Raw genomic sequence first — 17,943 nt, 5'->3', positions numbered from 1 at the left:
AAGCGCTAATATTACTGAAATACTTATCGTGAAAGTCTTTTCAATCATGGGCGCTGGCCAGTCCAAAGCGGACACAGAAGAAAAGGTCTTTTACAATGAGACACCCATACAGGTCTGGTCTTCTTACTATCCTAAAGACTAGTTTCCTGAAGTTGTGTGTAATATCAAGTTCTCGCAGGATGTCGTGAACCACCTCTCGGATCGCTCAATGTCACCCGACACCTCGCCAGAACGGCAATCTACACTTGATGCCCACGTACGTGCTCGTATACAAGCGGAGCTGCAGCATCTACGAGCGGAAGAGGAAAGTGTACAGAAGGAAATAGAACTCGCCCTTGAGAGGGAGAACATTGACCGGGAGATGTCCTCGGCAGGCGGAGAACCTTCGGATGAGGTCGCTGAGGGTGATGTCAAGAATAGCATGACGTTGATGGGAGATCTTGAAGAGATTCGTACCAAGGTCGACAGGTTCCAGGCCAGGAAGCAGCTGAGCGATTATCCTGGGGTCAAGGAAAGCGGCGAAGCAGTTGTGTTATGCTATAGGCGAGCCTATCTCACTTGTTCACCCCGTCCTGAGATTCTCATTTGTCGCTTCCATAGACAAAATCCCACCGCGCCTTTGGACTGCTGGCGAGAAGTGAGGGAATTCAACGCTAGTGTAGCTCAAGCGGAATCGGTAGGCAAATTGTTCCTGACATTCGGTTCTCAACTCACTGTTCCGCATGCACCTGCCAGCAACATCTCGCTTCTCTTCGGTAGGCACCATCAAGAGCCAAGACCCACTACCACACTTGTGGCATGGTCCATGTCGTGTTTCATGGGAGAGTCTAGTAGGGTGTGAATCCTATGCTATGGATAGTACAATTTGATTTCGTGGCCCAATCATTCGTCCTCTGGAAATAGCCCCCCAGCCGTGAGCCTTTCATAGTTCATCACGGCTCTTCACCGCCATATGCCACTCCAATTGAATCCGCTGTCAGTTCACCCTGCTGAAGGCACAATGACCCAGCACTAATATTTGACACCCGATGTAATTGGGTAATGTGCGCAGAGTCCCGCAGGCTTGAGCTAGGAACTACTGTATCTGTCTGCTCTTCACCAATGGTGTAGGGCTCGGAGCTATGACCAAATCTTGAAAGGTGTCGAGGGCCACCCAAGGCTGCTGTTATGACAGCTGCGGGCACGCGTAAGTGTTGTTCCTCATCAGTCTGGGTAGAATACATTGAAGCAGTGCTGATGGTTGATTTATAAGACAACCTGTTCGACGACCGGGCAAATGATGACCTGCTTCCACGCGCGAGGCTCTCCTTGAGTTGACCCGAAGGACGTCGCAGAGCACGAGCTGGATTCCGTGGGGGTTTTATTGGGGGTGCTGGTAACAGTGCAGCCATACTCGAGGAAGGCTGAACGGGAGTTGTGTGGGATGATGTAGTGCCTATTGTGTTTGGCGATGAATCTGAAAAACTCTTTTTCCCGTATGAGCACCCAGTGCCATCCGTACTGCTCGAGGGGCCACAGCCTTCCTCGTTTGGTTTGTTCGGAGTAGTTCTGTCATGTCTCCTGAGAACATTTTGCTGTTGAGCACAATGAATGACAAAGATATTAAAGTTGAGATTTACATAGAACGTACCCTTGGCGAGCGGCACTTTTTGTTCGCTTGTCTAACGATCGATGACCACCATCTCCATCCCACCACCACTGCAACCGCAAGCGCTATTCCCGCGGCAGTACCGCCGACGGCTGCTGGGATGGAGATTGGTGTAGCGTGTTCGGTGCTTGTCGTAGTTGTTGCTGTGCTGGAATTTGTTGAAATTGTTACCTCGCCAATAATGCTGGAAGTGATGTGAATAGCTACGTTAACATTACCAGTTAGTGGGGGCATGGCGAAGGGAACCGAGGATTGCTATCGACTGAACATATCTTCCTTGTATACGTCGTAGACAAGGTACCACAAAGGGCCATGCCACGTAAGGTCACGTTCGAGACGAATAGGTGCGTGTTAGGCACGAGGTGTCCCTGACGTCAATACTCCAAATCCAGCAGCTGTAACACCACATATCCATGATTGTCATTGAGCTTTGAGTGAGAACCACTCTTTGTGCTGTGTCAAAGACTCTGGTGAGATGGAGGCAGTCTAAATCTAGTCTCCAGAAGGCATGTGAAGCTGTGTTTTGCGCGCACATCATGGTACACTTGAGAATAATACCCGATGCATATTTTTAGTGCGTGGCCAGAACCCATACTTATGCGGCGGCATGCCTACACGGCTCGGTCACGGCATCAAGAACTCACGAAAAACAGATATTTATGTAATCTAAAGTCGAAATCAATCAATGGAATTCGTGACGTGATTGGACGCACGGTTAAAGGTCTAGAGTGATGGGCGTAGTTCCCCCGCAATAAGTAGCATCTGACCCAAGGAACTAGAATAAAAATAACTTGGCGCGAGTCGGAGTTTTATTTGAGCCGTCGTACAGTCGTGTTGGAGTTGCGTTGATCGTTATTTTGAGAGTCACCCAATTGCTCATTTCGTGCTAAGCACCACCTTTCGTCTCGGCTTGATATCTCTAAGTGTTCAAAATCACGACATAGTACTACTACTACAGTTTGTAACAGTTAATTTCGGTCAACCAAAAATAACCAATAGTCCGGAGGGAGCGTACCTGTACCTAAGCTCGGCAACCTGCGTTCATTGAATTCCCTCCCTTCTCGGATGTTAGGATAAGGCGATGCATGAGGATAACGCCTAGATACCCGTGAGTACGGCAGATTCAACGTTCAACTGTCAAATATCACTAGGTAAAAAACTAAATTTCAAGACAGTTCGCATCATATACTTGACCATAGTAGCGAGATGACCCTACTAGAGTAACTATCGGGGATGGTCTATCTTAAATGAATTATGCTGTATTTTCTTGTTTTGTATAATAATCGGACAATTTTATGATTGCCGTCTTCGGCAATTCGACTTCTTTCTGCCGCTCGGCTTTATTTGCAACAGATCCCACTGCGACTGTGCCCTTCCCCATCTCTCTCCGCCTCATCGATATCGCAGCGTATTACTACTTCAAATCCTTCATCCTCCTACCCCCATTACTTTCTCTTCCCCTCTATCGTTTGTGGAAGTGTCTCCCCGTCCTCCTTACTAGTTTAACCCTCTCTAGCACACCTTAATTTCAGTCTAAATTAACCGGCCTTCCCCGGTCGATAAAGAGACGCCGAGTCACCGTTGACGTTGATAACCGTATCGACTTCAAGTAGGAATGCAAGGCACTTCAGAGTTTGTAGACGAGCAGTCAAGGGCAGCGTAAGACCTTCCATGACGGAAATCTGGTCAATCAGGAATGTTTACCGAGCCTCGTTTCAGTTCAAAAGCGCCTATCGTGCGCAATCCAAGAGCATGCACTGTTTGTCGGGCAGCAAAGGTGGGTGGTCGACTGATCGAGATAAATAAGTCATCTGACTTCCCGATAGATGAAATGTGTCGGAGCAGACGACGGTCTCAAGTCTTGTCAAAGGTGCAAAAGAACAGGTGTAGAGTAAGTAATGAATTCTTCCAATAGTCCACCAAGACGTTAATCCTTTTTCTGTAAGATGTGTCTTTGAGAAACATCGCAGAGGCCGCAAACCTGGATCAAAGTCAGAATATTTCTCTTACTTTGCCTACTGCCTCTCACAAGGTCCCAAGGCTATCTGAGGCGTCTAAAATGCTCCGACGCCTAGAGAAGGGATTAAACACGGCGAAACTCAAACAAAGTGATTCATCGTTGTCGACGGTATTCCCTGCCGACCCCCGCACTCCTCAGACAGAGAACACTCAGTTTGGTGGACTCCAGTCCTCTGACGCTTATGGTTCCGCTGGTAATTTATTTCGTGCTACGAAAATACAAACTGTGACTCAAAACATACTATCATAGATGGATATGCGGCTTCGAGCGTCAGTTCACGCACTGTTGATCCAGAGGAGGAAGAGGACGGGGAAAGGAGCGACGAGAAATTCCCTGCCAAATTAATCAGAAGGGAAAACTCCTTTTTCAGGACCATCCTCAACCCAGAACACAAGTCGCCAATGCTCCATGTGCCCCGAAATCCTTACCTCCCACAGTCATTGCGCCCGGCGCCTCTCCCGATCGGCTACAATGATCCAATCACAGCCGGCTTAATCAACGAAAACAAAGCAAAGATCCTCTTTGATGCCATATTCCTTCGACTGAATCCGTTTATTAATCTTTTCGATCCAGCCCTGCATTCCGTTGCCTATGTGCGGTCTAAATGCCCTTTGTTATTTACTACCTTGATAATGGCTGGCTGCAAATTCTTCGAACCAAGCTTATACAAGGAGTGTCTGAAGCTTGCTAATGACCTCGCAGTCCGGGCATTTGCAGAAGGCTGGAAACGAGTAGAAGTGATCCAAGCATTTGCGTGCCTGACTTATTGGAGAGAACAAGAGGACAACGTGAGTGTGTTTTGGATGTCTCAACTTACTCAAGCTGAATCTCATCGAAGCGGACATGGATGTATATTGGATATGTGAGCGCTCCAGAGTTAATCAATCTCGACAAATTAATTGTCGGGTTTTGTTCAGGCGTGTCGAATGGCTGTGGAACTTGGCCTCAACCGATATCATGCGAAACCTCCTGCTCACGAAACCGATTTCCAGCTTCGTGAAAGGCGGAACCGAGAGAGGACATACCTCGTCCTCTTTGTACATGACCGGAGTCTCAGCATGCAGACGGGTCGGCATTGGATGCTCCCTGAAGTAAAACATTTTTATTTTCCCAAGATGATGGTTCACACTCGCTGTAGGATGACTTCATAAGGCACTCTGAAACCTGGCATGAGCAGGGTGGATCCCCCATTCGATGCGAAGATGTCATCGTTTCTGCTTTCGCACAACTCCGTCGTATAGCGGTGAGACCTTTTTCTTAATACCTGCGTGATAGAATCCAATGGTATTAGACCGAGGCTACAGACATGTTCCACACGAACCGGAGTCTTTCGGACGGTGGAAACAGTCAAGTCAATATCGATATGGTGCTGAAAAACTGCAATGGGAAGCTTGCACTGTGGACTACTACCTGGGACCATGAGATGAGAAAAGGTGAGGAACACGACATCTCATATCCTGATGCATGACCTCATATCTTACTGGTAGCTAACGGAGAGTCTTTCCACTTTTCCTTCACCAATCTCTTTTGCCTCTATTCGAGCCTTTTCTTGAATAGTTTTGGTGTTCAATCCAGCGTCCCACCCGTAAGTACGCAATTTTTTTCGATGCATCATTGCTATACCGTCGTCCTCAGGCCAACCGCACAAATAGTCATGTTCGCGCTTTATCTGCATGTTTTGAAAATGCATTGAGTGTGTTGGGAATCGCATCAAAAGACTTTAGGGAATTTGGTGTTTTGGTAAGTCTTGCTTTAGCGCACTTTCCACTAATTGACACTTTATGCAGCGCTATGGACAAGAGACAACCTCCGTTATGACTGCATACTCTGCCATATTTCTATTGAAGGTAATAAATGTGCTACCTCCAAATATGAGTGAAGTTGATGCGTCGACCTTAGTTACTCCGCAGCTCTAATACTCACACAGACTTGCAATCAGAATTGCCGGAGGGTGCAGCTCATCAGATTCATACTGCGATCACGAAAACAGCCGATGCATATCAAGAAGCTTCTCACCTTTCGCCCACCTCAACATCAGCTGCTTACCACGCTCGGTTTCTGTGGAGTCTTGTTCGTAATGATATAGAACGGGCACGACAAAATGCTCAAAAAGACATTCCCATTGACCCAAACATTCAAAGTACGTCGTCTCCGCCCTATGTGGTGTATATGTTGACAATTCATTGTTCATTCGTCAGGTTCATATATAACGAGTGTTCCATGCGCACCCGAGCAGTTTGCATGTCCATCTCCCTTATCAATGCCATATTCTACGTATCCAACGCAGCATCCTGATATGAATGGTCAAAGCGCACCTTGCGGAGGGTCGAACTATACCGATGCGTTAGGCCGTGCTTCTGGCTCGTATGGCCCTCCAAGTCAAATGTCGGGTTATAACATAGGGCATGTCTCAGAAACCGACTTTCATTACTACCGCAGTATGCTAGTCGAGCTTGGTTTTGGAGAGAACGGTACCACCGTTCCTGCCAACGACGGTTTCCGCAATATCGCCTACGGGGACACATCTACTTCTTATTCCCAGCATCCATACGTCCACATAGCACCTATGGGACAAAATGGATTTGGGACTAGTTGATGGGTCGTTGCTTATCTTGCACTTATTTTCATACACGTAATTTTCTGGCAGCACTTCAGTACAGCAGTAGTATTGGTTTATGAATGACTTCATCGTGGTTAATTCTCTATCGAAATGTTACTCAACGCCGATGGGGAAAACAACGACTTCTACACCATATGCAACTGCAAGCACTGGATTACCCCTCCTAGCCATAAAATCAAAATCCCGGACGCGATGGGGGCGGGGAGCAATGTTGAATGACGTGAGGCTGTGCATGAACATAATTCATGTCGTGAATGTGAATAACAGCTCCTTTGGTTGGGCACTGGGATGCAACAGCAAAATAGTCTGGACTCGTCAGACACCATCTTATAGACCAATGTGAGGGCTTCGATAGTTAAAAACAATGGACCGACAAAAGCGTACCGGAATTGGTGACCACCTTCAGGAAAACTTACACCTGTTTGTAAAGGTTTTCCACCCTGGGGCTTAGACAAATCCCATATGGAAAAGCGGGAGCCGTAAGTTGCCCCTACGCTAAATAACATAGAATCAGCTGTAGGTCGAACTCAGAATCAATTGTGCACCGACATATCGACGTTATCTTGACGCCAAGCTGCAAATCCTGTCCACTGTGATGAAATGCCCATCAATGACTTGGACAGCGCGTGTGGTTCAACAAGCTCAATAACACTGGAATGCCTCCAGCTCCCCTGCTCACTTTGCTCTGGATCAGACCTCCAGTCCGTCAAGAAGATAGAACCTCGGCAGTCTGATACGAGAAATTCTTTGCTGCTGAATTGGTGGCAATTCACAGTAACAAGGGGATGGGGAAACGAAATCCCATATGCAGTTGGTTGAGGACGGGGATGGGGTGACGACGACGCGTTGGCACCCATTGACCTCTCTGGAGAAGGGATTCCAGAAGAAATATCCAACGCCGGATGTAGATCCCAAACCATCAGCATTTTGTCATCTGGACACAAGATTTAGTGTTCAGATATGCTCTATATGCACTTTGAACGAGTGACGCACCTGCTACGGTTGCGACATATCTTGCATTGTCTTGATCACGTCCTCCACAAAAGCACATGTCATTGACTTTGCCGTGGTGTCCGCTGAGACCACCACCAAACGCGAACACGTTCTCGGAAGATGTTGAAGACTTTGTGAGCAGGTGAAGGCTGAAGTCTGAGGCAGCAGCAGTAATTCTAAGACAGCGTCAATTTCATGCTTTGCAGACAGTGAGGACCGCCTTACTCAATAACCCAGTCATCACTTGAACTAGGCGAAATGGATCGAGGCGACCACGCTAGAGCTGTTATGCGTCTCCCAATATGAAAAGACGCTACCCTTTCACTGATGGGTGGGCTCTTAAAGAGAAAAAGATATGATCAACGGCATAGTTCATACAACTTGGGAACGCACATACTACACGGAAGACTTCCACTGAATGCTCGCCTGCGATAGCCAACAAGTCTGCCCCATCATCATTAGAACATGCGCGAACAACAAAAACGTCTGATCCATGACTGATTCTCACTACTCCGCTATCCATGTCCACTGAACGTGCGGCGAATGGATTCAAGAGGATCAGCTTTCTGCCAAGGTTTACAGTACAGCCGGAAACGAGGCGTGGTATGTAACAGAAGTTTTGTACTGCCAGCCCGCGGCCGTGCTGGTCTTGCCGTAATAATCAAGCTTGCTTATGGGCGACAAATTCACAACTTACGAGGACCCCGTGGCTGTCCTTCAAAGTACTGGCTGACAAGTCCCCGCTATGTACTACATCCATCCATACATTCAAAGTTCCGCATCCGCTGGCCTGATAAGTGTGGCATAGGGAAGGGCAATGACAGGTAACAAGCTTGTTGATGCGTTTGCTGCCTTGAGCTTGAACCTCAAGCTTCAAGGCTCGCGCGAACAGAACCAGTTAGAGGTGTTCTAAGTACGTGAAGAGCAAAACGTGGGTCATAGTATGTCACCATTAAGCTTCTCGAGAATGCCATGACCAAGTACTAAAGACGGACATTAGACGTATGACAAGGACCATTTTTGATCGCCGGTTTCCCTTGATTCGATCAGGCTGAAGTTCGATCAAAGTAACGGTGTGGGAGGACACTGCGTGCCTAACTCTGATTTATTAGGGAGGGTGATGCGCAGTAAGAGCGGAGGACGTGAAGATGCCAAGCGTTTTCGTAGAATTTGTGCGCAACGATCGTCGACCCAATTCCTGTCCTAATTGACAATAAGTTCAAGTACATACATTGAACAAACCATGCCAGTGATGGAACAAAAGACATATAACTCCGAGGAAGTCTATCGTACAAAGACGCGCTGCTGAATCCTGACAGCAAGTTATTTTCGACCAAAATACCTCCTGAGATTGGAACAACCTTGCTTGACATTAGACGTATACCAAAAATCCTGCATCATTGGCTGGTACTACTGCCCTGCATGCTGCTCTTCCGCCTTTCACGATTGAGAATATGGCTCCATCTGAGCATAGAAGGTGGGCCTTTCCATCGACGTCATCCTACTCGCTATCAGCATGCGTATGAAGATCAGGAGGGGGAAACTCACGGGTATCCATTCCCATCCTCTGCACCGGATATATTCTACCACAGTGGGACCTGTCCCTTCACTGGTTATCTTTCCATCGTCGGTGTATCTCAGGTTAATGTGATTCCCATCTTGGTATGCTGCAGTCAGCACGGTATGTGATTTTTCTGCAAATGCATTTCGAGCTTCTATGGTATCCATGACGAAGCTAGGATCACGGTGAGGTCGAACCATGACAAGGTCTAGCGAGACTTCCGACGAAACAGAATCGGACGCTAGAGGGGTGATTCTGAAAGTAGGTTCCAAACGATCGACATTGACGGTAGAAAGAAAGTATGCAAATGGGCCATACACATCTACAATGCCATGGTCGTCTGAATCTTCGTGAGTTACGAAAGTCTTTTGGTCTGGATCGTATATCTCTACAGCCTGAGCAGATCGCGCAGGCAGGAGCTTGACATGGCTGCTGTACCATTGCGTGATGTTGTTCCTCGCAGCAACTTTGAATCTTTCGATGCCTGGCATTTCTTTCCTCAGGCTCTCGGAGTCATGGAGGATAGAGGCGTGCAAAGCAGTAGAGGTCACTACCGCTGAAACAGCGACCTTGGAACAAGATTGCTTTGAGCTCGGTGGAGAAGATAGAGTCGTGACAGCCAGCGTGAGGGGAACGACATTTGAGCCCCTGATGAATGCTTCAAGAGACTTCAGCTTGTATGCTGGGCCCTCATTAGTGGAGGTTGGTTTGAATAACGAGCAGTAGAGAGCGTTTGCCGTCCCACACGGGACAAGAACTACACGAACTGGGGATGATACAACATGCTCACGTACACCTTTCAGTGCCACGAGTGAGAGGGCGTTGATGATTTCGTGCAGTGTTCCATCACCGGAGCCCAGTATGACTGTCACGTTGCCCTCATATCGTTCGAGGAATTCGAACACTATGGTGCCAGCATGTCCAGCGGCTCCAGTTGCCACTCTTTGGGTAACTTGGATATTCGCTTCCTCGAGACGAGGAAAGACATGTTCATTGAAAAAGGCCTCGGCAGTGCCATTTCCACAGACGGGATTGTACATCACTAGCAGTGGATAACTCGCCATGGCGCTCTGATAAACGTATAATCAGTAACGAATTCCTTGTATCGCTAGTCACCAGCTGGAATTTAGCTCACAAACTGAAGATGACTTGGAGTGTTCTAAGGACCTCGTTGTTCACTGATAAGATGCTTACGGTACTCCGGGCCGAGGCCCGAGCAGTGGTGATACAGAACTTAGAAGATAGCAAACTTAGTTGTGTATATGTTTCCGCACCTGCGTCTATCCGGAGCGCTACTGTTGTCGCACAATCTCAAACATTTTACTTGTCGTACCATGGCTTCAGTCACTCCTCCTGTCTTCAAGCCATTCACCCTCACGCTTATCCAGCTTGGTTCTATTGGCTCTGATAAGGCAGCCAATCTTCAACATGCTCGCGAGATGATCGTGAATGGCAGTAAAGAGCAATTCAGACAAGCCTCAAGTTGTTGTATTGCCAGTATGGGGTCAAATTCAATTCACCTGACTGTATCTCATCTTATTCTGTTTTCAGGAATGTTTTAACTCGCCGTACGGCTTTGTTCACTTCCCCGCGTATGCCGAGAACATTGGCTACACTGCTGGCAAGGAGTATGATATTCAAGCGAGTGTAAGCGAAAGTGTCAAGATGCTGTCTTCTGCTGCGAAGGAGGCAGGAATCTGGCTCATTGGAGGTCGTACCTCGCTCAAACGTATGGCAAGGAGGTAGAAAATTTATATTTTGTTCAACAGGTTCGATACCCGAGAGAGATGAAGAGACGAACAACGTCTACAACACATGCACTGTGTATTCTCCGACAGGTGTCAAGTTCCCTCAAATTTACTCCAATCAACGCTAACGTACGTGGATGGAGGTGCACTTGTTGCATCACATCGCAAGGTTCACTTATTCGACATCGACATCCCTGGGAAGATAACATTCAAGGTATGCCCTTTACTAGTTCTCGCTTTAGCGTCTTTTCTGGATCTTATCGTACCTACAGGAGAGTGAAACATTGACAGGAGGAACGACAACGAACTATTTTGATACTGGTACGAACCTCATACAAAGTGCTTGCGCCGCACCCGATGAAACTCTCCCAAGAATTTGCACGTATTGGCCTCGGTTTATGCTACGATGTTAGGTTCCCGGAACTAGCAATGATAGCGGCACGGCGAGGTCCGTGGTTATATGATTTATACAAGGAACGAAAAACGCACAACCCCTCAAGGTTGTCATGCCATAGTTTATCCTGGGGCATTTAATCTCACCACTGGACCTTTGCATTGGGAACTCCTTCAACGAGCTCGGTAGCGCGTTGTCCAACTGTGCTCAATAGTTCCTGACGTAGCCTTTAGGGCCAACGATAACCAGGTTTTCTTTTCCATGTGCAGCCCAGCACGGGATATGACCGCTGGGTACCATGCAGTAAGTGAACCGCCACATTAATTGTGCAACCAAAAGATCTGAACTATCCTGATAGTGGGGGCACTCGATGGTCGTTGACCCATAGTAAGGCATATTATCCTTCGACGTACCCGGATCGCACTAAAGCAACTTTCAGTGCCCGTGTACTCGCGGAGGCTGATGAAAACGAGTCAATCCTGCATGTCGATATCGGTGAATATTAACATCGTTCACGTTGTTTACAAGTTGCTGATTTGACACGGGATTTAGATCCTGAACCGTTCCACGAAGTAAGAGCTGGAATACCAGTCACAAAACAACGTCGTTTTGATGTCTATCCCGATGTGAGCGCCTGATAAGGTATGAAGAGCATAGGTGACAATGCTGTTGACGTAGCTATGTAGTCTTTCCATAATCGACCATGTCTTTCGAACAAGGGGGAACGTTGACAACGTTGAAGCATGACTCACGATTTCTCACGGTGATCTCACCTACAGCCTTAGTAGAATAACTTTGGAAAGTCCGGACATCCTGTACTATTCATCGAGCTGTATCTACAGGAACATCTGAACCGTCTGCGCCTGCTCCTCAAAAGCTGTGATCATTAATGACAATCTTGGCAATGTGGCAGTGATCGAAAAAAAGACCCTTTCCATTTTGAGAGAAGCTAGCACAGCTAAAGAAAATTCTAGTAGATTCCACAGGATTCTTGAGCGCGGGTGGAATCCTTAGAAAAAGTGAACAGCGTCCACTTCTGTGTCAGCCACCTTCCTGTCTTCTAGCTACCCTCCCTACGCCATGGTCAAAGAAACGTGCGGCTAGTGATATTTAAGCCGATTTATATGCTAACACTTAGCGCAGAAAGTTTTATGATCTCCTGGAAGTCCCAGTAGATGCTTCAGAGCCTGATTTGAAGAAGGCATACAGGAAGAAGTGAGATAAGAATCATGGCAAGTCTGAACGTCATTGACTCGTTTCGCAGAGCCTTGAGACTACACCCTGACAAAGGTGGCGACCCAGAACTCTTCAAGGAAGTTACACATGCGTACGTCTTACATTACATGTTCAAATTTTCGTTGTCTCATTTTGTAGATACGAGATTCTTTCCGACTCACAAAAACGTAGTATATATGATGCTCGAGGTGAAGCTGGTCTTTCCGAGCAAGGCGGAATGGGTGGGATGGATCCCCAGGTAAGCCTTAGTGGACATCGATAGTGGCGTTGGACTGACTTGAACCCCTAGGACCTTTTCAGTCAATTGTTCGGCGGTGGCGGTTTCTTTGGTGGTGGCGGCGGCGGCGGTCGCCAACAAGCTGCCCGCAAGACTAAGGACCTCGTACATCGTGTAAACGTCACGCTTGAGGATCTCTACAAGGGCAAGACAACTAAACTTGCCCTTACTCGCAACGCACTTTGCACCAAGTGCCACGGTCGCGGCGGGAAAGAAGGCGCTGTGCGACCGTGTTCTCCATGCAACGGACGTGGCATCAAGGTCACATTGCGCCAGATGGGCCCCATGATCCAGCAGATTCAGTCCGCCTGCGACGAATGTTCGGGTACGGGAGAGGTGATCAACGCAAAGGATCGCTGCCAGCAATGCAAAGGCAAGAAAGTCATGCCTGAGAAGAAGATTTTGGAAGTGCACATAGACAAGGGTATGAAGGGCGGCCAGACGATCATTTTCAGCGGGGAAAGCGATCAGTCGCCAAACGCCGATTCAGGAGACGTCGTTATCGTCATAGAAGAAAAACCGCATGACCGCTTCAAACGTCAAGAGACCAATCTCATAACGGAACTAGAGATCGATCTATTGACAGCCCTTGGGGGTGGCCGAGTTGTAATTCGTCACCTGGATGAACGCGCCCTTGTTGTGAACTTTGTTCCTGGCGAGGTTGTCAAGAACGGTGAGAATTTATGAAGAGCATGGTGATAAAACATGGTGCTGATGTTTTTGGCAGATGCTGTCAAAGTCATACGCGGCCAGGGAATGCCCTCTCAGCGACATCATGAGCCGGGAGATCTGTTTGTGAAGTTCACTGTAAATTTCCCCGAACACATCGATCCGGCTGTTATCCCCTTACTTGAGAGGGCACTGCCACCACGAACAGAGATCGAGAAGTTCCCCAAGAACGTTCATCTCGAGGAGGTGGATCTGGACGAGCCTGACGCGCGGTCAAAGGCGAATGCTATGTCAGATGAGTCGATGGACGAGGATCATGAAGGAGAGCCGCGTGTTCAATGCGCAAATCAGTGATTTGTGCATGTCGATTAGCATGATTAGCATGATATCTGTTGCGTTAGAGATTCGGCATCTGTTGTTACACTCGTTACATTTAATACGCATTTTCATTTCATTGACACTTTTTCACTTCTTGGTTGACACTCTGCATTACTGAGGAATGTCCCATCGAATCTGAGTTTGACGGCGGTGAGAAGGAAGGACTTCATCAAGATGAGAGGGAATTGTACTTCGGGATTTTCCTTGAATGCATTGTAGGCTGCATGATTAAAGAAGCTTATCTCTGTCTCGTTTTCTGGGGCGCGACAGTCAACAATCACATGTATCCACACGCTCAAGGACTTACCAATACCAAGTTCAGCTAGGGTACAGGCGTCATCGTCGAAAATCCAGTCGTCGTGGTCCATATTGATGATTAGATTGGTCGTCTGACAGGGGTTTCAGGCCAAGCCTCAAAATTGTACGGGTCGGGGACCATACCTTGGCACCGTGAGCTTTGGTGTACAACTTAAGTGTATCTGTGCCGGAAATTTAAACATTCTCCTATCAAGACAGAGGCCGTGATGCTAACCTAGGTGTACGTTCCGATACGGCTTCCATCCCGAACCAGTCTGAATAGCTGCAGCGAAGGATGAAACAAGTCGGAAAATGCTAAACAACGTAACATACCTCGCCGAGCCATATCCTTGAGTTCGCCAACTGTTGTAATCTCAAGGTTCAACATGTGTAAGACAAGACTGCGTTCCGTCCGGTATTCGAAGGATTTGATTACTCGAAGAGTTATAGTCGCCTGAGTTTTTGGGAGAGCAACGTTTGTGAGCACGTCAGAAATTTCATGAGACATCTTGCGAGTACTGGAAGAGAAAAAACAGTTCACGGCGTCGGCCAGTCAGTAAAATATGATGTTATGTACTGCATCGGGCTCAGTCCAATTGAACTAGATTATTTAATTACTAACTTGAGCAGTGCCAGTAACCAATGTCCGGGAGTATCCTCAATACAACACCAGACGACCTCCAATCCCCCAAAGATCCACGGACTCTTACTTCTCTAAACGAGATACTATCATGCTTGTCGTGGTATCAATCCGTTGAAACAGAGCTCTCAAACTCCCTGACAGAGCTTCTTTCAAATCGTCAATCTATTGACAAGTCACTCCAGCAGTTGGAGGCTCTCGTTCCGCGTCTCGATGACCTTCAAATTGAAGCGACGAACTTCTCGGCCAAGGTCTCAGCTACTGCTCAGACAGCAGAACGCGTGGGTGGACGTGTACGTTCGCTTGACGAGGAAATGAGACGCGTTGGAGAGGCTGCTGAGCGGGTCGGGCAAGTCATGGAACTGAAAGTATGTCTTCAAATGTCGTCAGTCCACCTTTATATTCAATCCATGCTGTTATGTAGTCCTCTCTTGCTCAATTACAGTCTTGCATTGAAAACCAAGACTGGGAATCGGCCGCCAGATCTTGCGCGCGCGCTATGTCCTTGCCCTTTACAATCATTTCAGGGCCATTTGCAGAGTCTGTTGTTGTGAGTAACTACTCAAAACATATCAGACTCTTCTCATCAAACCGAGCAGCCTACAGCTGAGAGTCACTTACCTCCAGCGCAGACCCTGCAGGCTGCACGAGAACAACTTTTGTCCATTTTCAGGAGTCACTTCGAACAAGCATCTCGCTCGCGAGATGCTGCAGCTACGACTCGTTACTTCAAACTCTTTCCTACTATCGGTTGGGAGGCAGAAGGTCTCGAGGCCTATGCATCGTTTGTGGTCGATCTTGTGCGAGTGAGAGCTCCAACATCAGCCAAAAGTACGCCATATCAGGCTTGGACAATAACCGCATTCTTACATCTCACTTAGCCTCCTCACCTCTATACTTTGTGACTGCACTTACAGCGCTGCTAGAAAGTGTTGCTATGATAGTTGACCACCACCAACCGGTCGTCGATAAATATTATGGGGCAGGTAAGATGACGATCGTCATCAAGCGCTTGCTGGATGAGTGCGACCGTGTTGTGCGGCTTACATTGGATAGCTGGAGAGAAGATAGGTCAATAAAGAGGAAGGTGAAGTATTTTAATCCATGCAATTGGATGATGATTTTGAGACCAGTGCCCAGTAGCTTCTAGATGTGTCCAGCTCTTCCTTCTCCATCGCACCTTCCCGCAAGCAATCACCCCAGGTTTTATCCCAAGATGACGATGAGTTGGACCCTCGCGAGATCGACAAACTCTTATCTGAGATAGCGGGTATGAGCGGTCGATGGTACCTTTTCCGCAAGTTTCTTGTGGAGCAAATGCAGGTGAGTATCCTCATCCACGCGAAACCCACACGAAGCTTACAATGCCAAGGATGGAGATGCTGAGGAAGATACTCAAAGCGGCCGGGTCACTCCTGTTTTACGAGGTGCCAATCATGAAGGGCATCAGTCACATATCAACAACGATCTAAATGCTTGGGGCTCTGGAATTCAACCAGATCTACTACAACTGGTGGAATCCAGTCGCTCTCATCAAGAGTTTGACGAACTTCTCATGACTTATTATGTTCCGATGGAGACGTGGTATACGCGTACTATCATCGACAAGGTATTTATTCTCGCACACATCAGTACCTCGAACTGAACTGTTCTGGAGGCTCACCGGTTGTCGTCTCCTGATCTTTCGCAATCGCCTGTTACTACTACTACACCAGACGATGTATTCTACATTCTCAAGACAGTCTACTCGCGAGTTCTGTCTGCGGGCTCGTTCAAGCATGTTGAGCGAATGACTGATCTCTTGAAGGACTTTATGGATCATGATTATGCTGGCGGCATCAAGAGGAAGCTTGATGAAGTTTATCGAACGGCGGCGAACACGGGCGGTGGCGGACGTGGGGAAAAATCTGAACGAGAGTGCCGCACATCGTTCATCGTAGGTACCCTCCTGTCGACTAGGATTTTACGCTGACACATTGTGTACAAGATTCTCCTCAATGACCTTGATCTATCTTCTTCACACATGGAGCGATTGACGAAAGACCTTCTTGGTCACCAAACCATAACACAACTATTCCTTGATGCAGAACAGCCACACGTGAAAAGAGTAATTTCCAGTTTAACAGGATCTGTAGCTAAGTTCCGTTCGGCGCTGAAAGTATGTACTTGCTTATTCTCACCGAGGATCACTTCGCTGAACTAGATTTTAGGCAGGCGTAGAACAGCTTTTCAACCAGCTAATGAGACCCAAATTACGCACCTTGATTCCAGACGTGTTCAAAGACGTATCATATGTACTCGACGAAGACTCCTATAATGCCGCAGAACAACACGACGTGGTTCGGAAGCGGTTTATTAAAACGTGGGAGGGATTGGTCGATGGGTACAAGGTCAACTTTCCGCTACAATGTCTGGAGCATATATTGATATTTGCACAGGATGCGTTTACGGATAATAACTACCGCATGTTATTTGGGCTTGCACTCGATGTCGTTGCCCGACCCTGGGAGAAGTATATTTTGACGCTACATTTCTCTGAGGTAAGCGCTATGCTTCTCCGTGCTCATCTTGAAGGTAACGTTAGTATAGTTGGGTGCCGTCCGTTTCGACCGTGACCTTCGATCAATAATGACATATCTCTCGTCTCAAACGATCTTTGGAGACATCCGGGAAAAGTTTGTGCGCTTGCAGCAGATCAGTTCGTTACTGAACTTGGATAATGTGAGTAAACTTATGAATCAAATGTCATTCCAGTCACTAACTCGCTCTTTAGGAAGAAGATGTGGATGGGTTCTACAGTGGTTCAGGCATATCCTGGACTTTCAGTTTACAGGATGCAAAAAATGTCGTGGCATTGAAAGTATAAATTTATGTAGCCTGTATTGTTGCTGTCGAGGCGAGTTAAACTGGATGTGAACTCGATTCGGCTCGAGATTTACAATCGATTTGGTGTACTCCATAACCCTCAATTGATGCAGACCACGCCTTTGCAGAATTTCTAGATGCCCCGTACAACGTGGGGATCCGGATTTCCGCTTCTACTCTGGGTCATGCTTCATCTGTGCCTTCCGAGCGCATATTTTCATTCAGCAAAGAGACCTGCACTCTAGAGCGCAGCGACTTATTTCCGATCACACTTGAAGCACTACAAGTCCTGAAGTTTATTTACAAGCAAGACCGCCTCAATTTTACAGAGGACCTGGTGGCTGACGAGCGGGACTACACAATATCTGGGCATGTGACTCCCAGGGCAGCTGACGAGTTAATGCCTGCTGGGAATCTTCGCGAGCTTGCTCCAGAATGCAAGGGACACTGATTATAATTAGTATGTCTGCTGGTCGTGTACTAGTAACTTGCAAATAATCGTTGTTGTCGGCATGCAAAATCCCTAGCTTCTCATGGACTGGACTACCGGTCCGCATCACTCCCAAATTCGTTTCCAAATCGTGAGGTGAACGAGGG

At 47.5% G+C, this 17,943-nt stretch overlaps 10 protein-coding genes across 10 annotated transcripts; 6 read left to right on the top strand and 4 right to left on the bottom strand.

Annotated features, from left to right (window-relative positions):
- Positions 1 to 14: 14 nt before the first annotated feature.
- On the top strand, positions 15 to 1,186 carry DFJ58DRAFT_804327 (uncharacterized protein). Its single transcript, XM_041391024.1, has 5 exons — positions 15 to 112; positions 170 to 543; positions 601 to 676; positions 736 to 913; positions 981 to 1,186. The coding sequence occupies exons 1-4, from the start codon at positions 47 to 49 to the stop codon at positions 757 to 759; spliced, it is 540 nt and encodes a 179-aa protein (XP_041240430.1). The 5' UTR covers positions 15 to 46; the 3' UTR covers positions 760 to 913; positions 981 to 1,186.
- DFJ58DRAFT_37494 (uncharacterized protein) lies at positions 887 to 1,994 on the bottom strand. The gene is made up of 2 exons (XM_041380095.1): positions 1,631 to 1,994; positions 887 to 1,574 (listed from the first exon to the last, which is right to left on the bottom strand). Exons 1-2 carry the CDS (start codon positions 1,880 to 1,882, stop codon positions 933 to 935), a joined length of 894 nt encoding a protein of 297 aa, XP_041240429.1. The 5' UTR covers positions 1,883 to 1,994; the 3' UTR covers positions 887 to 932.
- Positions 1,995 to 2,926: 932 nt separating this feature from the next.
- On the top strand, positions 2,927 to 6,363 carry DFJ58DRAFT_907372 (fungal-specific transcription factor domain-containing protein). Its single transcript, XM_041395059.1, has 15 exons — positions 2,927 to 3,307; positions 3,368 to 3,425; positions 3,475 to 3,539; positions 3,595 to 3,639; positions 3,689 to 3,861; positions 3,918 to 4,456; positions 4,507 to 4,530; positions 4,586 to 4,759; positions 4,807 to 4,911; positions 4,960 to 5,101; positions 5,156 to 5,253; positions 5,304 to 5,408; positions 5,456 to 5,515; positions 5,568 to 5,808; positions 5,867 to 6,363. Exons 1-15 carry the CDS (start codon positions 3,264 to 3,266, stop codon positions 6,262 to 6,264), a joined length of 2,271 nt encoding a protein of 756 aa, XP_041240428.1. The 5' UTR covers positions 2,927 to 3,263; the 3' UTR covers positions 6,265 to 6,363.
- Positions 6,364 to 7,959, bottom strand: DFJ58DRAFT_915945 (WD40-repeat-containing domain protein). The gene is made up of 6 exons (XM_041395457.1): positions 7,679 to 7,959; positions 7,507 to 7,619; positions 7,282 to 7,457; positions 6,838 to 7,222; positions 6,673 to 6,783; positions 6,364 to 6,614 (listed from the first exon to the last, which is right to left on the bottom strand). Exons 1-6 carry the CDS (start codon positions 7,802 to 7,804, stop codon positions 6,464 to 6,466), a joined length of 1,062 nt encoding a protein of 353 aa, XP_041240427.1. The 5' UTR covers positions 7,805 to 7,959; the 3' UTR covers positions 6,364 to 6,463.
- Positions 7,960 to 8,653: 694 nt separating this feature from the next.
- Positions 8,654 to 9,882, bottom strand: DFJ58DRAFT_717771 (ATP-NAD kinase-like domain-containing protein; the record flags this gene model as incomplete). Its single annotated transcript, XM_041384399.1, has 2 exons — positions 8,654 to 8,782; positions 8,830 to 9,882. 2 exons carry the CDS (start codon positions 9,880 to 9,882, stop codon positions 8,654 to 8,656), a joined length of 1,182 nt encoding a protein of 393 aa, XP_041240426.1.
- A 165-nt stretch (positions 9,883 to 10,047) lies between these two features.
- Positions 10,048 to 11,840, top strand: DFJ58DRAFT_804306 (carbon-nitrogen hydrolase). Its single transcript, XM_041391023.1, has 12 exons — positions 10,048 to 10,234; positions 10,299 to 10,339; positions 10,394 to 10,553; positions 10,612 to 10,680; positions 10,734 to 10,804; positions 10,863 to 10,911; positions 10,964 to 11,038; positions 11,091 to 11,169; positions 11,218 to 11,287; positions 11,343 to 11,371; positions 11,424 to 11,479; positions 11,537 to 11,840. Exons 1-12 carry the CDS (start codon positions 10,105 to 10,107, stop codon positions 11,620 to 11,622), a joined length of 915 nt encoding a protein of 304 aa, XP_041240425.1. The 5' UTR covers positions 10,048 to 10,104; the 3' UTR covers positions 11,623 to 11,840.
- A 125-nt stretch (positions 11,841 to 11,965) lies between these two features.
- Positions 11,966 to 13,635, top strand: DFJ58DRAFT_804301 (uncharacterized protein). Its single transcript, XM_041391022.1, has 6 exons — positions 11,966 to 12,078; positions 12,128 to 12,199; positions 12,249 to 12,311; positions 12,359 to 12,458; positions 12,510 to 13,170; positions 13,225 to 13,635. The coding sequence occupies exons 1-6, from the start codon at positions 12,065 to 12,067 to the stop codon at positions 13,518 to 13,520; spliced, it is 1,206 nt and encodes a 401-aa protein (XP_041240424.1). The 5' UTR covers positions 11,966 to 12,064; the 3' UTR covers positions 13,521 to 13,635.
- A 2-nt stretch (positions 13,636 to 13,637) lies between these two features.
- Positions 13,638 to 14,404, bottom strand: DFJ58DRAFT_687612 (uncharacterized protein). Its single transcript, XM_041383332.1, has 6 exons — positions 14,175 to 14,404; positions 14,077 to 14,124; positions 13,986 to 14,023; positions 13,852 to 13,933; positions 13,736 to 13,800; positions 13,638 to 13,679 (listed from the first exon to the last, which is right to left on the bottom strand). Exons 1-6 carry the CDS (start codon positions 14,347 to 14,349, stop codon positions 13,656 to 13,658), a joined length of 432 nt encoding a protein of 143 aa, XP_041240423.1. The 5' UTR covers positions 14,350 to 14,404; the 3' UTR covers positions 13,638 to 13,655.
- Positions 14,405 to 14,471: 67 nt separating this feature from the next.
- DFJ58DRAFT_804297 (COG4-domain-containing protein) lies at positions 14,472 to 17,545 on the top strand. Its single transcript, XM_041391021.1, has 12 exons — positions 14,472 to 14,849; positions 14,906 to 15,031; positions 15,081 to 15,312; positions 15,363 to 15,568; positions 15,625 to 15,804; positions 15,854 to 16,090; positions 16,139 to 16,417; positions 16,469 to 16,639; positions 16,692 to 16,871; positions 16,920 to 17,021; positions 17,071 to 17,202; positions 17,255 to 17,545. Exons 1-12 carry the CDS (start codon positions 14,484 to 14,486, stop codon positions 17,345 to 17,347), a joined length of 2,304 nt encoding a protein of 767 aa, XP_041240422.1. The 5' UTR covers positions 14,472 to 14,483; the 3' UTR covers positions 17,348 to 17,545.
- DFJ58DRAFT_665201 (uncharacterized protein) lies at positions 17,543 to 17,797 on the top strand (the record flags this gene model as incomplete). Its single annotated transcript, XM_041382489.1, has 1 exon — positions 17,543 to 17,797. A coding segment is annotated over one exon (255 nt), but the record flags the coding sequence as incomplete, so codon positions are not given.
- Positions 17,798 to 17,943: the final 146 nt, after the last annotated feature.

Source organism: Suillus subalutaceus (genome assembly GCF_016647625.1).
Source record: "Suillus subalutaceus strain FC151 chromosome Unknown DFJ58scaffold_107, whole genome shotgun sequence".
NCBI lineage: Eukaryota > Fungi > Basidiomycota > Agaricomycetes > Boletales > Suillaceae > Suillus > Suillus subalutaceus.
The sequence above is the reverse complement of the archived record's forward strand: the minus strand, read 5'-3'. Positions and strand labels throughout refer to the sequence as shown.

What these genes read in the sequence shown, in the direction of transcription:
- DFJ58DRAFT_804327 (XM_041391024.1), top strand. Translation starts at nt 47, where the DNA reads ATGGGCGCTGGCCAGTCCAAAGCGGACACAGAAGAAAAGGTCTTTTAC. An exon ending in ACAATGAGACACCCATACAG is followed by an intron (nt 113 to 169) that starts GTCTGGTCTTCT and finishes TGTAATATCAAG; the next exon opens with TTCTCGCAGGATGTCGTGAA. An exon ending in GCAGTTGTGTTATGCTATAG is followed by an intron (nt 544 to 600) that starts GCGAGCCTATCT and finishes TCGCTTCCATAG; the next exon opens with ACAAAATCCCACCGCGCCTT.
- DFJ58DRAFT_37494 (XM_041380095.1), bottom strand. Translation starts at nt 1,882, where the DNA reads ATGCCCCCACTAACTGGTAATGTTAACGTAGCTATTCACATCACTTCC. An exon ending in AAAAGTGCCGCTCGCCAAGG is followed by an intron (nt 1,575 to 1,630) that starts GTACGTTCTATG and finishes TGTGCTCAACAG; the next exon opens with CAAAATGTTCTCAGGAGACA.
- DFJ58DRAFT_907372 (XM_041395059.1), top strand. Translation starts at nt 3,264, where the DNA reads ATGCAAGGCACTTCAGAGTTTGTAGACGAGCAGTCAAGGGCAGC. An exon ending in TGCAAAAGAACAGGTGTAGA is followed by an intron (nt 3,540 to 3,594) that starts GTAAGTAATGAA and finishes TTTTTCTGTAAG; the next exon opens with ATGTGTCTTTGAGAAACATC. An exon ending in TTCAATCCAGCGTCCCACCC is followed by an intron (nt 5,254 to 5,303) that starts GTAAGTACGCAA and finishes CGTCGTCCTCAG; the next exon opens with GCCAACCGCACAAATAGTCA.
- DFJ58DRAFT_915945 (XM_041395457.1), bottom strand. Translation starts at nt 7,804, where the DNA reads ATGGATAGCGGAGTAGTGAGAATCAGTCATGGATCAGACGTTTTTGTT. An exon ending in AGTGATGACTGGGTTATTGA is followed by an intron (nt 7,458 to 7,506) that starts GTAAGGCGGTCC and finishes ACGCTGTCTTAG; the next exon opens with AATTACTGCTGCTGCCTCAG. An exon ending in ATATGTCGCAACCGTAGCAG is followed by an intron (nt 7,223 to 7,281) that starts GTGCGTCACTCG and finishes TCTTGTGTCCAG; the next exon opens with ATGACAAAATGCTGATGGTT.
- DFJ58DRAFT_804306 (XM_041391023.1), top strand. Translation starts at nt 10,105, where the DNA reads ATGTTTCCGCACCTGCGTCTATCCGGAGCGCTACTGTTGTCGCACAAT. An exon ending in TGACCGCTGGGTACCATGCA is followed by an intron (nt 11,288 to 11,342) that starts GTAAGTGAACCG and finishes CTATCCTGATAG; the next exon opens with TGGGGGCACTCGATGGTCGT. An exon ending in AATCCTGCATGTCGATATCG is followed by an intron (nt 11,480 to 11,536) that starts GTGAATATTAAC and finishes CACGGGATTTAG; the next exon opens with ATCCTGAACCGTTCCACGAA.
- DFJ58DRAFT_804301 (XM_041391022.1), top strand. An exon ending in AAGAAGGCATACAGGAAGAA is followed by an intron (nt 12,200 to 12,248) that starts GTGAGATAAGAA and finishes CTCGTTTCGCAG; the next exon opens with AGCCTTGAGACTACACCCTG. An exon ending in TGGCGAGGTTGTCAAGAACG is followed by an intron (nt 13,171 to 13,224) that starts GTGAGAATTTAT and finishes TGTTTTTGGCAG; the next exon opens with ATGCTGTCAAAGTCATACGC.
- DFJ58DRAFT_687612 (XM_041383332.1), bottom strand. Translation starts at nt 14,349, where the DNA reads ATGTCTCATGAAATTTCTGACGTGCTCACAAACGTTGCTCTCCCAAAA. An exon ending in GTATCGGAACGTACACCTAG is followed by an intron (nt 14,024 to 14,076) that starts GTTAGCATCACG and finishes TTTCCGGCACAG; the next exon opens with ATACACTTAAGTTGTACACC. An exon ending in CCTAGCTGAACTTGGTATTG is followed by an intron (nt 13,801 to 13,851) that starts GTAAGTCCTTGA and finishes GTCGCGCCCCAG; the next exon opens with AAAACGAGACAGAGATAAGC.
- DFJ58DRAFT_804297 (XM_041391021.1), top strand. Translation starts at nt 14,484, where the DNA reads ATGTCCGGGAGTATCCTCAATACAACACCAGACGACCTCCAATCCCCC. An exon ending in AGTTCCGTTCGGCGCTGAAA is followed by an intron (nt 16,640 to 16,691) that starts GTATGTACTTGC and finishes ACTAGATTTTAG; the next exon opens with GCAGGCGTAGAACAGCTTTT. An exon ending in CGTTACTGAACTTGGATAAT is followed by an intron (nt 17,203 to 17,254) that starts GTGAGTAAACTT and finishes CTCGCTCTTTAG; the next exon opens with GAAGAAGATGTGGATGGGTT.